The sequence below is a fragment of the Mytilus edulis genome, chromosome 9 (genome assembly GCF_963676685.1).
Source record: "Mytilus edulis chromosome 9, xbMytEdul2.2, whole genome shotgun sequence".
NCBI classification, from domain to species: domain Eukaryota; kingdom Metazoa; phylum Mollusca; class Bivalvia; order Mytilida; family Mytilidae; genus Mytilus; species Mytilus edulis.
The window spans coordinates 32120679-32134707 of NC_092352.1; the positions used below are offsets into that span (position 1 = coordinate 32120679).

Consider the following 14029-nt stretch of genomic DNA (forward strand, 5'->3'; position numbering starts at 1 on the left):
AGAATGACAAGTATTTCTAATCAATCAGGACATGTAATTGGCCCATATTTTATGCCCCACCTAGGGGAATTATGTTTTCTGGTCTGTGTCTGTTCTTCCATACTTTTGTTCGTTTGTTTGTTTGTTTGTTCGTCTGTTTGCAAGTCTCTCCCGATTCAGGTAGAAATTTTTGGTCAAGGTAGTTTTTAATGAATTTTAAGTCCAATTCACTTGAAAACAATTTCAGGGTGCACTGAACATAGAAAATGAAAGTGTGAGAGGGGCATTTGTGTACTATGAACACATTCTTGTTTTCACCTACACACGTTCTGTATGAGCTCTATGCCTGGCCCAAAGCATTCAAAGCACTAAGTAAGCTTTTCTCATCACTTTGCATCTGTCATTGTTGTATTTTAACATATACAATAAATCTGCTCCTCTGAAATTTTTCTGAACATGCATGAAATATATGCCACTGGACGTTAAGCAACCAACAAACAATCAATCTCTTCTGAAACTACTGGGCCAATTTAAACAAACATGGCCACATTGGAGTGTCTAGTTTAAAAATGTATCTGATGACCCTGCAAGTCAACCAATATGACTAAAAATAGGACATTGGGAGTATAAGGAATGAAATGCAAGTTTTAACTTATATCCTGAAAATTACTATATATAGAGAAAATCTCACAGGAGCAGGAAATGTTCAGAAATTTGTGATCTACCTATTGTGCATTTCGGCAATAGCTTTTGTGATGACCTCTTAGGCCACTTTTTTTTTATTTGTTGGTTTACGGATCCGCCGAGCCTGTTTTTCACGATTTTGAAATAAAAATAAAAACGATTTTGAAGATTTTTTTTAATTCCGCCGACCCTTTTCTGTTTGAAGAAGTACAAATAAAAATAAAAACATGATAAAAAAAAGATCGGTCTTTCTTCTTCCAGTCGGAATACCCTCGGAGTGGATTCGAAAATCCCGTGCGGTTCCCTGTTCAGTCAACGTTTCATCATGATCTAATGTGGTGAAAAGGAACCAGTTAAAAGGCGGTTCCCTGTTCAGTCAACGTTTCATCATGATCTAATGCGGTGAAAAGGAACCAGTTGAAAATGGAGGACCAGACACGATTTTACGTAGATTTACACATTAATTGTTGGAGATTTTCGGTGTAAATCTAGCGGTTGAACAAAATGAACATCGCAGTCATGAATAATGAAAATGAAAATTATTTTTGAGATCGTTTGGGAATTTTGGTTTAAAAGGTCGGACCACCGCTAATTTGAACCCCTGTTTCAGACAGTCAGTGAGGTTGACGGCGAGTCAACTTTGGTTCAAGTGTTGATCAGAAAGTCTGAAACCCGTCGAAAGGGGCTGTTTTAGTTCCATTACACATATGAGGTACTACCGTACTAGTCCCAATAATTATGACGTCTGGCAAGGCTTCCTGGCATCCCAGATTTGTTTTTAAATAGCCTTGCCAGACGTCACTAAAGGGAAGGATCTTTTAACTTGCTGCCAGGGATGGGTGTCTGGTTAATTGGCCTTATTATATAAATACCTAAATACCTTCCCACGGTACCCATTAAGATTTAATGGAACAGAGATGGGATATGGTGAACAAGATCCCAACACAAAATCAGAACATGTATTACTGTCATAGAATGCCTGACAATTAAAATCACTTCAACATTTATAAAAAGGGACAATCACAGGACACTTCGAGATATAAGCTAATACTTAGCCGTGTAAAATAGCATAAAAAGCCTAAAAAGGACATGTTTTCATGTACACATATGAAGGCATATGACATGCAGAGCGCATATGGTATTTCCTCAATAAGATTGTATTGTGTTATGTCTTATGAGGAATTTTGTCACTCCCTGATATAAATTTGATAAATAAATACATAGAACAAAGAGAAATGCAATTGGAAAAGACACTTCCCTTTCATCAGGGACATATATATATATATATATATATCTGATTTCATCAATCTACATTGACATTGGACTCCTTGTAACACATTTAATTTAAATTAAAACAGCAAGAATTAATACCAAATTATGAAACAATCTGCATACATGGTTAGTATAATACTATTATATAGAGTAATGTTATTGTTTGTTTCTCTCCATTTTTGGTAAAAAAACCCAGTATTAATTCCAATTTTTATTTTTTATTTTTATCGACCTCCTACCCTATATTTTTTCATTATTTTTATTTTTATTTTTTTTTCGACCTCCTACCCTTCCTTTTTTAAGAAGAATCCCGTAAACCAACTAATAAAAAAAAGTGGCCTTATAGGAGTAATTGCCCTTAAATGACATACCGTAATGATTTAAAAAAAAAAATTTGACTATATTCTTGAAAATTAAATAGGAGGAGAAAAAACTATTAATATCAAAATTGATAAGCAAGGCAGGATCTACAAATATATGTAAACATGGCAGAAATCACCAGGCTACTCCTTATTGGAATTATTGCCCTTTAATGAAAACGTTTACCAATTTTTGTTTGTTTGTAAAACTAAAAGAAGATCAAGACAAACTGTAGACCAAAATATTGATCAGCAATACAAGATCAACAAAAAAGAATTTTTTGTCATTAATTCTATTCTAGTCAACTATGTTGTAGAGTGTCTATTGTTCATGATGCGCATAGAGTTGAGTGAGTGACATAGGCTCTTCAGAGTCTCTAGTTTATATTTTATCAATTTCAGGCAATGTATACCTTTTATGACAAATTACCAGTTTTCATGTAAGAATTGTGGACAAAATGGGGTGGAATCTTTTGTAAGAAAACAAGCAGGTAAGATAACTGTCAAAGAAAGTAGAAAAATTGTTCAATTTTATATAAATATTTTCAAATGATAAAATTCTCTATAGATTTAAGTGAAATTTGAAAATTTAACAAATGTAATACTGATGATGGAAATATAGATTCCATAACTGCAACAAGTGTATTAGGATATTTCTCCACTTGAGACAGTTAAAGAAGCAGGTTCGATAAGATCCTAAAATGGCCTTCTATTTTTCCTCAAATTTCAAATTAGGATTTATTGACCAATATCACAAGGAATCATATCTAATACTTTGACTAGATAGGAAATAAGCTTATTTGTTGAAAAATTACGTTCCTGCGTTCTACTGATGACGTCACAGACAGTACTCATTTTGATTTCCCACGAAAAATCAAGGAAAATTGGTTAATTTTGCATTGATTATTGGACAGGAAACACAGAGCGCATACGTCGACAAAAAAGATTTTTGAACACAATGTTTGTAATGACATTTCACATGTGTAACTTGAATATTCAGTTTGTGGACGCCTGCGCTCTATGTTTCCTGGTCCTAAATTTGGTTGAAATCTGTCCAATTTTGTCAAATTTCGTCAAAATATCTTATTTTGACCTATTTTGGATGTAGATATCAACGCTTTAAAATAAAACTTTGACGCAAATAGTTAAATTTTACTTTCTAACATGTCTTTAAGACAATTTCAAACATATTTTATCTTGTACAATTCAATTTTATAATCGGGGCCAAATATGGCCCTTACCGAACTTACTCCTTTTAATATTAAAAAGTGCGAGGCTTGCTGAGCTTTTTAACCATTAAAATTTAACTGTTGAGAGTGGAAAAATAGCAGTTGGTGGAATCTGTTTCTCTTAAGATTTTTATCCTTCCTTTTTAAAGATTTGAGAAAAGTTGTGTTCTTTTGATGTGACGTCATCAGACATGGTCTCTTTTTTTCATGACGTCACAATAAGAAAATTTAGAAGAAAACAAGAAAATTTAATGTCACAATTAAATTTCAACCAATCATTTGCCGAGAACAGATTTTTCACTAGTGAGGAGAAATATTTTCTCACACCGGTCAGGAAATGTGAAATATGATATCTTTTAAAGAAATTAATTTAGAAAGAATACAATATAAGAATATAAGGAAACAAATAACATGGAGTAAATTATAAATGTGAAACAAGATTATTGTATATCATTTGTTTTGTAGGTTTTCCACAGATTTGTTGCACAGCAATAGCTAATTTAATGTGCCAAGCTAGAGCAAGGGGAGACAATGATGGCAGTTTCTGTAAAGATAAGGTATAAATAATGGGGTTGATTTCTAACCTATTGTAAAGTCATTTATTTTCTTGGATATCAATTTTATTGGATTGAGATCATTTTGCATTTTCTTTGATATTTGATATTGTGGTCTTTTCAAAGTCTGCATACAGGCTTATAGAAAATTTGTACTACATGAAATATTTAAATTTAATTTTAATTATACCTGTGAACTCAAAGAATTTTTTTATACCACAAATAATAATGAATTCTTTTTTTATACCACAAATAATAATGAATATGCAGTATCTTGAAAGGCAAAAAAGGCTGGACACTACACACACATTATTTAAATTATGATGTACCGTCAATCATTCGATCATCTCAATTTTCACGAGATTATGCCGATCAAGGTTAAGGGTCAATGATTAAATTGTAACCAACATCGGATAATGAATAGTACAACTTCCGTATTTACGTTACATTATGATGACCTCCACATAACTAAGAACTTAGACAAATTCTTAAAATCAATGTATTGTAATTATGATAACTAATCATAATTAATATATATATATATACATATAAATATAAATTTACTGTATAATCTCCCTGGTTAAACAGTAACTAATTCACAGGGATACCCGGCTGAATGCTGTGAGTCGAGTAATTTGTTAAACAGCAAAGAAATGTGCAATAAAAGATTTATCGTTTAAAAAAAAAAAAAAAAAAAAAAAAAGAAAAGTAAGATATTTTAGTTCTGAGATGCATATCTCCCTAATTTACAACTATAAATATGAGGTATCAATCGGTTCAAAGTAGAAACTAATTTCTGTCACAATGAACTCACAGCATTCAAACAATCTTACAAATGTCTCAAAAAGTTGTAGTTACTTTTGGAATCATGAAATCTTTCATACAATGATCAGTGTAGACGGAGGAGTTTAAGTTTGTTGTTACATTGCAATTTTTTTTAGCAAGTCTCTCTATATTGCAAATCACTGCCTGTATTGTTCCAACAAAACTAACAATGCTATTAAAATTGTTTTCAGGACATTATTCCGTATATAGATAAACAGTGGGAAAACCTAACAACAATGCCAAGAAGAATAAAGCTTACATGGCATACAACAGTAGCTAAAACTTTGGTAAGATAATTAAAGAAAAAGCTCTTTTTTCAATACACAGAAATTTCAAGACAATGTAAAAAGTTAACTGTAATCAACCAAAAGACACCAGACCAAGCAACAACACATAAAACAATAGTATGGACAAGAAAAATCAATTCATTTGTTTCAATTTCTCACTCTTTTTTAAAGAAAGATAAATTTTAACTTAGTAATCTGGCATAATTGTGACCATAAGTAATAACTTCTTTTCTGCTTCTTTTGTAATTTGAGTTGGGAACATGTTTTCTTTGTGAATTTTGTAAAAGTTTCATTGATTGCATTTTATTATGGTGTAGCGCTGTAATATGTGCTGGCATTATAAATAAAACAATAATGTCCAGTGATGACATACAAAAATATCCACAATTCCGAAAATATTTGCTTATTAATCAAATATCAAACAATTAAACATATCAGATTCTGTTTTTACTTTCATTTCATGTGATAGTTTTCACTCAATAATTTCAATTTAATTGTCTTGAGAGACGATTTATAACTTTCTTGATTGTTTAATGATTAGTCTTTGAATTTTGTATTAAATTTTCAAAGTAACTATATATCCTTTCATTTTCAGTCAAAAGAAGATAGCTTATTTGTATGTACAGATGATAATCTATCAGAACAGTATTTCACTTTAATTACACCTGTAAGTATGAAAGACACAAATTATTTACAATTCTCTCCAATGAATTATTTACGGTATTGTGGCAGCCATCTTTACACATGATCTGTACATATTTTTGTTGTGCCTCGACTAAGGTGTTCTGTTTCTGGTGTGGTGTTTCGGACCATATGAGTATTTGGACCATAGGCATATGGTCATGAACATATGGGTATATACACATATGGTCTGACCATACGCATATTTTCAAACTGTACGTTTATGGTTGGGATAATTAACAAGTTTACATTTGACACTTAAAAACTCTTCATTAATAGGTATGAACCTTTTAGTTGTCACCTAATTAAAAAGACGATATCAAAGGTCATTTTATTATATCATAATGATAAACAGATTAACCAAATACAACTAAGCAGTTTCACGCATTTAATTTTACTCATTAATTACAACTATAGTAAAAACATTTTATACCTTTGGTCATTACCGATTTGTGATTACGAGGGATTGGCAATATGTCAACTTAGGAAGATATTTTCTAAATTTCTTTATGAACTGTTATGGAATGTCCCAAGACCACGGTATCACTGCACGATTTTCACTCCAAAACAGAAGGTGTAACTACAAAGGATCATGCACAACCAAGACATACAAATGCAGATCAGATATGGTACCGTGTGGAAGTAAATGTCACCCTAAGCATAAATGCAAGAATATAATTAACAATGAAATCTGACTCTGGCATCGATATTTTTAATGTTTGTGTGGCCTTTGAATTATGAAATTAATACATTTTCAAGTAATTATCATTGTTTTCTTTTAGATAAAGTTTATTGTATTATTGAAACGTTTATAATACATAATACCTGTCCTATATGGTCCAAATACTCATATGGTCCGGCCCGTTAAAGACAAGTATATACTCATATGGTCCGACCATACGCATATAGTTGGACCATATATATGAATATAAGCATATGGTCATGACCTTACGCGTCTGGTCCAAATACTCATATGGTTTGGAACAGGGGCATCAACAATGTATCAATTTGTGATAAGTTGGGTTTAACGAGAACCAAAATTGAGAATGGCAATCGGAAATGTGTCAAAGAGATAACAACTCGACCAAAGAGCAGACAACAGCCAATGGGCATCAATGGCTCTTTAACACAGCGAGAAAATCCCACATCCAGAGGTGATCCTCATCTGGCCCCTAAATACACCATTTGTGGTTCCTTTTCAAATAATCTTCATTGTTAATTCATACACAACTGCATACCAATATCATTGACTTACCACCAATGATCAGTCAATTGTATTTGGTATTTGGTATGCAGTTTTTAGATTTTACAGTTTCTAGGGAAATTATCTGGCCTGATTCATTGACTTTGCATGTTCTTTCTTAATAAACATGTTACAGTTATGCCATTTAATTTTATCATTTGTCTTTTACTATCAATAACATTCATGTTTGACATGTCTTTGTGTCAACAGTTTATAAGGCATAAATTAGGATAGTAAATATGTGGTAAAAATATAAAAAAAAAATCTGTTTTAGGACTTGGAAAAGATTGGACCAAATTATGAGCCATTAAAATCATTTCAAGCTCTTCAACCTGCTGTCAAAACCAATATTGCACCAGAAGGAACTGGTAAGTAACACATTGGATACAGGCTGTCACAGTGTTCTCCCAGGATTTTTGGATAGCGCTGTGGTAAGCGCGTGATTTTCGACAATTCTCAGTAACTTTATCGTGGCGCACGGTTTGTTTGTAATTGATTTGTTATGTGTTTTTATTATATTATGCTATTGATGTTTTCTCATGTAATGATGTCCTCATCATGCTCATAGAAAATACCCCTGTGTTTGTTAATGTTATTTTCTGGATATAGAAGGTCTTTTTTTTCTCCATTGTAAATTCATATATTAAATCCTCATATTATCTGTGAATAAAACCGAAAAGAGAAGTCTTTTTCCATGATGGGTCTATACCAGACTGCCTGTGTGAAGATTTCTTAGCACTAACTGGTGATGTTGCAGAACATGTAGGACCAACAATAAAGTTCCTTGTTTTCAAAATTCCAATAGGGAACATACTTTATATAATTGTTTAAATAAACCAATTTTTCAAGACGTTTCGGCCAATGGCCTTCTTCAGTTCTTTATTTTTCCTCTCAACTACATGGCTGACATTACATTCAATCATTGATAAGATCTTATCAATGATTGAATGTAATGTCAGCCATGTAGTTGAGAGGAAAAATAAAGAACTGAAGAAGGCCATTGGCCGAAACGTCTTGAAAAATTGGTTTATTTAAACAACAATAAAGTTATTGTCAGCTTCTGTGTTTGGTTTTGTAACCTCCTGTAGCAATGTACTGTTAACCTTACGATGTTTGACATTAATTGACATTTTTTAGCATAATGATTTCTCATTTTTCTGACCTTAACGTTTTATAATATTTAAATGGCTTCATCCAGGCTGGACATCGTCATCGAGTAAGTGAAATTTCTCAAGTCGTATCAGCTTGGGGTTTGTTTTTCTATTCATATCCTCTCAATTGTTTTCAAATGATAGAATTGCTGAATAAACAATTATAAGTTCAAATATGTGATAATTAATACTTAAAGACTTGCTCATTTTCGGGGTTCATATGGATAGTAAACCCGGCAAATAATTTGTAACATACCCCTGCGTTTGATTGTTGTCGAGCCTGCAACTTTTGTTGCAGAAAGCTCGACATAGGGATAGTGATCCAGCGGCGGCGGCGGCGGTGTTAGCTAACTTCTTAAAAGCTTTATATTTTAGAAGGTGGAAGACCTGGATGCTTCATACTTTGTATATAGATGCCTCATGTTACGAAGTTTCCGTCAGTCACATGTCCAATGTCCTTGACCTCATTTTCATGGTTCAGTGACCACTTGAAAAAAAAGTTCAGATTTTTTGTAATGTTGAATTCTCTCTTATTATAAGTAATAGGATAACTATATTTGATATGTGCGTACCTTGAAAGGTCCTCATGTCTGTCAGACAGTTTTCACTTGACCTCAACCTCATTTCATGGATCAGTGAACAAGGTTAAGTTTTGGTGGTCAAGTCCATATCTCAGATACTACAAGCAATAGGGCTAGTATATTCGGTGTATGGAAGGACTGTAAGGTGTACATGTCCAACTGGCAGGTGTCATCTGACCTTGACCTCATTTTCATGGTTCAGTGGTTATAGTTAAATTTTTGTGTTTTGGTCTGTTTTTCTCATACTATATGCAATAGGTCTACTATATTTGTTGTATGGAATGATTGTAAGGTGTACCTATCTAGCGGGCAGATGTCATGTGACCTTGACCTCATTTTCATGGTTCAGTGGTCAAAGTTAAGTTTTTGAGTTTTGGTCTTTTTATCTAATACTATATGCCATAGGTCATCTATATTTGGTGTATGGAAATATTTTATGATCTTTATGTCAGTCGCGCAGGTTTTATTTGACCGTGACCTCATTTTCACGGTTCATTGCACAGTGTTAAGTTTTTGTGTTTAGGTCTATTTTTCTTAAACTATAAGTAATAGGTCAACTATATATGTTGTATAGAAGCATTGTTAGCTGTACATGTCTGCCTGGCATGGTTCATCTGACCTTGACCTCATTTTCAAGGTTCATTGGTCTTTGTTTAGTTATCTTGGACTTGGTTAATGTTAAGTTTATGTGACAGTTGTATTAAAGCTTAGCTTTATACTTAGGACTATCAACATAATATCAATGATTAGCATAGAAGGCGAGACATTTCAGCGTGTGCACTCTTGTTTTTAAAATCGTTTGTTCAAAGTTCGTAAAACAAGTTTCTGAGTGTGTCATCGGGAAATGCGGTCAATTCATTTCATCTCATTTCATTCATATATGCCTCTTTATATTCTTTTAATTAAAAAAACAGATGTCAATGTTGAAATCTTTGTTTATTTTTATCTTTCAAAGTCACCATTTTGTAAAATTTATTAGACTGGTTCCGCGGAGTTACCTAATGCAATGGAAATAATTCATTCAGAAATAGTAAACCAGTCGATCACCTGATCTGAAGTGAAAAATAAGCGGGAAATTTGAAAAAATTGTGAAAAAAATATAGGGACGCAGTTGCGTTGGATAGCACTGCGGTCAGTGCAATATGACAGCGGGAAAATTGTGATAGCGCTGAAAAGCGCGCTAACACAGCCTGGGGAGAACACTGGCCACTGAAGAAAGAATCAACATCAATAGGCAACCTCAAAAGGGAAAGAAAGTGCAATAAACAACCTAAAAATGAAACAGATTTTAAATAAGATAACACACTCAAGCAGAACATTGAAGTTAAATAAACATAAACAGTTTTACTTCAAAGGAAACTGAAACATGTTTGATGAAACAATACAGGCTCAAAAGAAATATTTTAATACAATTATCAGTCTGAAAAGGAACAGAATGGTGAAATGGCTCTCAAAAAAGGGTACAAAATACACATCCTATTAGACTTAGGCCAAAAGGAAAATAATCAGTGAAAAACGGAACAGATTATTGAAACCATACTCTTAAAATGCACATCATTGAGTTATTCAGTAGCAGACTAATAACAATATATTTTTTATTCAGGAAAGGGAAGAGGTGCTAAAAGAAAAGCCCCCTTAGAGAGTTCACAGCCAGGATATAAACTGAAAAGAAGGTATATATTGTTTTGATATATTTGTTTTAAAGATTTTCTTTTGATGTATGTATGATGTAGAAGTATGTTATAGAAATGAAGGTTTGTTAATGTTCATATAAATATGCTTTCAATTTGAGTGTCATCTACATTGGAGTTGGATGTATTATGATTCCCCTGTCAGCCTGTAACCAAAGTTCAGATAAAAAATAAGTTACTGTCATTTGAAAGAAATGGCCAACCGTGCAAGGGCTGTATAGCCAGTTAAGGTCGTTAAAAACTTCCATTTGTTTTTGAAAGAAAAAATATCAAAAATAAACTTAAATTAACTTTGGCATAAAATGAAACTTTGGACAATTATGAAAGAACTGTGTGTACTGTTTTATTGATTTTATGTTTTGTAATTTGTAGGTGACCTTGAAATATCATGACAGTTTGATTATCACTAAAAATTGATTATGAAGATATAAGTTACAATGTTGTAAAAGTTACATATTTTGTTTTTCAGTGACATAGGACCCAGTACAAAAGTTGCTGTTCATGGATATCCATTGGAACATCCATACAACAAAGATGGCTACAGATATATTTTAGCTGAGTCTGACCCTCATGCACCTAACAGACAGGCGTTTGATGAAAGTGTTGACTGGGCAGGCAAACCTATCCCTGGTTACTTGTACAGAATGTATTTAGGGACAGAAGTTTTCCTTTCACTGAATGACAGAGGTATAGCTTGATTGTTCTTTTATAATTTGCTATTACTCCTTAATGCTGCATGCTTAGTGGGAAAGCAGCAAATACCAATTTAAAGTTTTGACCTGCTGGGGAGAAATTGTATAGAAAAATTGTTCATTTTGAGTCAATGTAAAACAGGTGATGATTTTAAAAGTTTCTAGAATTTCTAACTGAAATAGTTTATTTGATATAAGAAAGAAAAAAAAACCCAACATATCTTGAAAAGTATTGACATGATTGTTTCTATTCATTATAGAAACCATCCTTTTTAGTAAACTTATTTTAGTCAAAGATGGATCTTTTACTGAACAGAAATGTTTTGTTAATAGCACCACAGTTAAAGATATCTGATGACAGACTAAGCGTGACTGGAGAAAAAGGTTACAGTATGGTTAGAGCTACGCATGGTTAGTATCTCATCTTTGTATAGGAACAAAATTAATGATAAAAAAAGAACCAAATATAATGTGACATTTTTGAAGTGTGCTTGATGAGAAATGATTAAAAGATCATTGTAAAATGAATAGTATTAAGGATTTGTCAATGTACAAAAGGTGTGAACTTAGAAATCGTTGATTGGTATATGCCAACAAATAAGACGGCTTATTGTGCTCAGCAAGTTCCGGTTAAGCCTCTTAGCAAAAAAGGTCAACCATAGTTGAGTATGTACATATTTTTAATTGTACATGCCTGTCTGGCATTTTTCATCTTATCTTGTTATGTAGTTCATGTGTAAAGGTTAGGTTGTCATGGTCAATTCTGTCTCTTAGATACTATAAGCAATAGGTCAGCTATATTTGTGTATTGGGTGATTGTGAAATATTAGTCTGACAGGATTTTTTTTTTTTTACCTTGACCTCATTTACATGGATTGTTGGTAATATAAAGTTTACGTGAAACTTGTAGTAAAATCTTTATCTTATAGTCTTGGGACATAAACTCAATAACGATCAGTGACGCAGACTTTAATATCAAGCTATGGACAGTAGAGATGTAAAAAATACAAAGTTATATGTAAAGAAGAAAGGTCGCTAAAACCACATATTAATTATTTTTCAGGTGTAAGAAGAGGGTCTTGGTATTATGAAGTTATTATAGATGAAATGCCAGCTGACACAGCTTGTAGAGTAGGGTGGTCACTAGAATTAGGTAAATATTGAGAGAAAACTAAAATTGGATCTTGATTTGATTAGTTTGTGATTAAGTTAGTGGGGAACTCCTAATGGTAAGTCAATGATATTTGTCAAGCAATTGTATAATAATTTGCACATACATTTGCATGGATATTATTTTGACCTGCCTTTTCACTCATGGTCTGTTGACTTTGCATAGTAACAATTGTTAGATAGTGGAGAAATATCTTGTTTCACATATTTTTTTTGCTTTGATTAAGGTGTGGACATCTGGCAGCAGAAAATAGTATAAGTTTGTGATTTTGTCAGTTATGTGGAACTACTAATGATATTTGGTATGCAGATCTATATATTAGTATTGGCTCATCTCATTTCCATTAAGATTATTTGACTCGCCCCCTCAGTCATAGCCTATTGACTTTAAAACTTATGTTTAGTTTTAATGCATTTGTGTGTGATTTGGTCAGTTTAAGGTGAACCACTAGTAATTGGTCAATGGTATTTTGTATTTGGGTGTATAAGCATTTTGAAATTAATATTTCATACAACTTTGTTACGAGGAAATCATTTATATAGTGAAGATTCATTCAGTAATACATTTACTACAAAATGAAGTGTTTAATAAAATACAGATTTCCTAATGTTGTGTTCAGAATTTGTTTAAATCCCAGAGTATCCAAGAAAATACATATTTCTATCAATCCATTAAAATTGGAAGCCACAAAATAATCGAAATCCACTATTGAAGGCTTTTGAATAAATGATTATTTTAGGAAAACCTTTTTGTAATTATAGTCATACAGTTCTTTTTGATAATTATTTTAGGTAACTTGCAAGCTCCATGTGGTTATGACAAATTCAGTTTTTCATGGAGGTCAAGAAAAGGTACCAAATTCCATCAGAGTCGAGGGAAACATTATGCAGAAACAGGATATGGGGAGGGTGATGTCCTTGGCTTTATGATACATCTTCCAGAACCACATGCAGTAAAGAAATTAATACCTGATACCTTCAAAGACAGAGTAAGTCATCTTTTTCTCCACTCACAAAAATATTTTGATTCATTTTAGTGCTGCTATCTGTGAAGTTTTAAGTACAGTATCCCTTGAGTTAGTTTAGAAACTAAAACAGCAAAAGTCCAAAGCTTGCATTTACACATGTATTTTTATATTGGTCTAGATCTCTGTCTATGTAAAGTATACAGGATTTTTTTGCTTAGCTCCTCTTTGGTATGGATGAAACAAAGTACATGGTCTATGATATAAAATCTTTCTTGTGCTCATCTTATTACAAAATTAGTTATTGCCAAGCATTTTGTTCACAGCAAAAGAGGGGTATATTCTTTATCTTGGTGATGATTTTATCACAGGATTTCACTCAACAAAGATATCAATAAGGCCACGGTTTTTTAATTTGTTGGTTTACGGATTTTCTCCATGAAAAAGTCGGGTCGGTCGGTCGGGAAAAAAATAAAAAAATACCTTTCAAGACAGAAAACTGATATGCAAAATAAATATATATTTCACCTTTCTAATAATATGTTTGTTATCCTATTTTGTCATCATTTCTTAAATTTTAGTTTAATGAAATATTATTGCTCAGTTGTAATAAAAATTGCATGACATTGCCTAATAATTTCCCGTAAAAAAGGGGGTGCACGGACA

The 14029-nt window shown here is 32.5% G+C and overlaps 1 protein-coding gene across 2 annotated transcripts in view; it reads left to right on the forward strand.

The window, feature by feature from the left end:
- Positions 1–14029, forward strand: part of LOC139488167 (set1/Ash2 histone methyltransferase complex subunit ASH2-like) — a 45319-nt gene that overhangs the window by 5255 nt on the left and 26035 nt on the right. For both annotated transcript variants that reach the window (XM_071273599.1, XM_071273601.1), the window contains exons 5-14: positions 2697–2785; positions 3989–4080; positions 5094–5189; positions 5785–5856; positions 7388–7481; positions 10449–10518; positions 11006–11223; positions 11562–11639; positions 12292–12381; positions 13191–13387. In XM_071273599.1, coding sequence (XP_071129700.1) covers positions 2697–2785; positions 3989–4080; positions 5094–5189; positions 5785–5856; positions 7388–7481; positions 10449–10518; positions 11006–11223; positions 11562–11639; positions 12292–12381; positions 13191–13387 — 1096 coding nt within the window. The remainder of the gene's footprint in view (positions 1–2696; positions 2786–3988; positions 4081–5093; positions 5190–5784; positions 5857–7387; positions 7482–10448; positions 10519–11005; positions 11224–11561; positions 11640–12291; positions 12382–13190; positions 13388–14029) is intronic.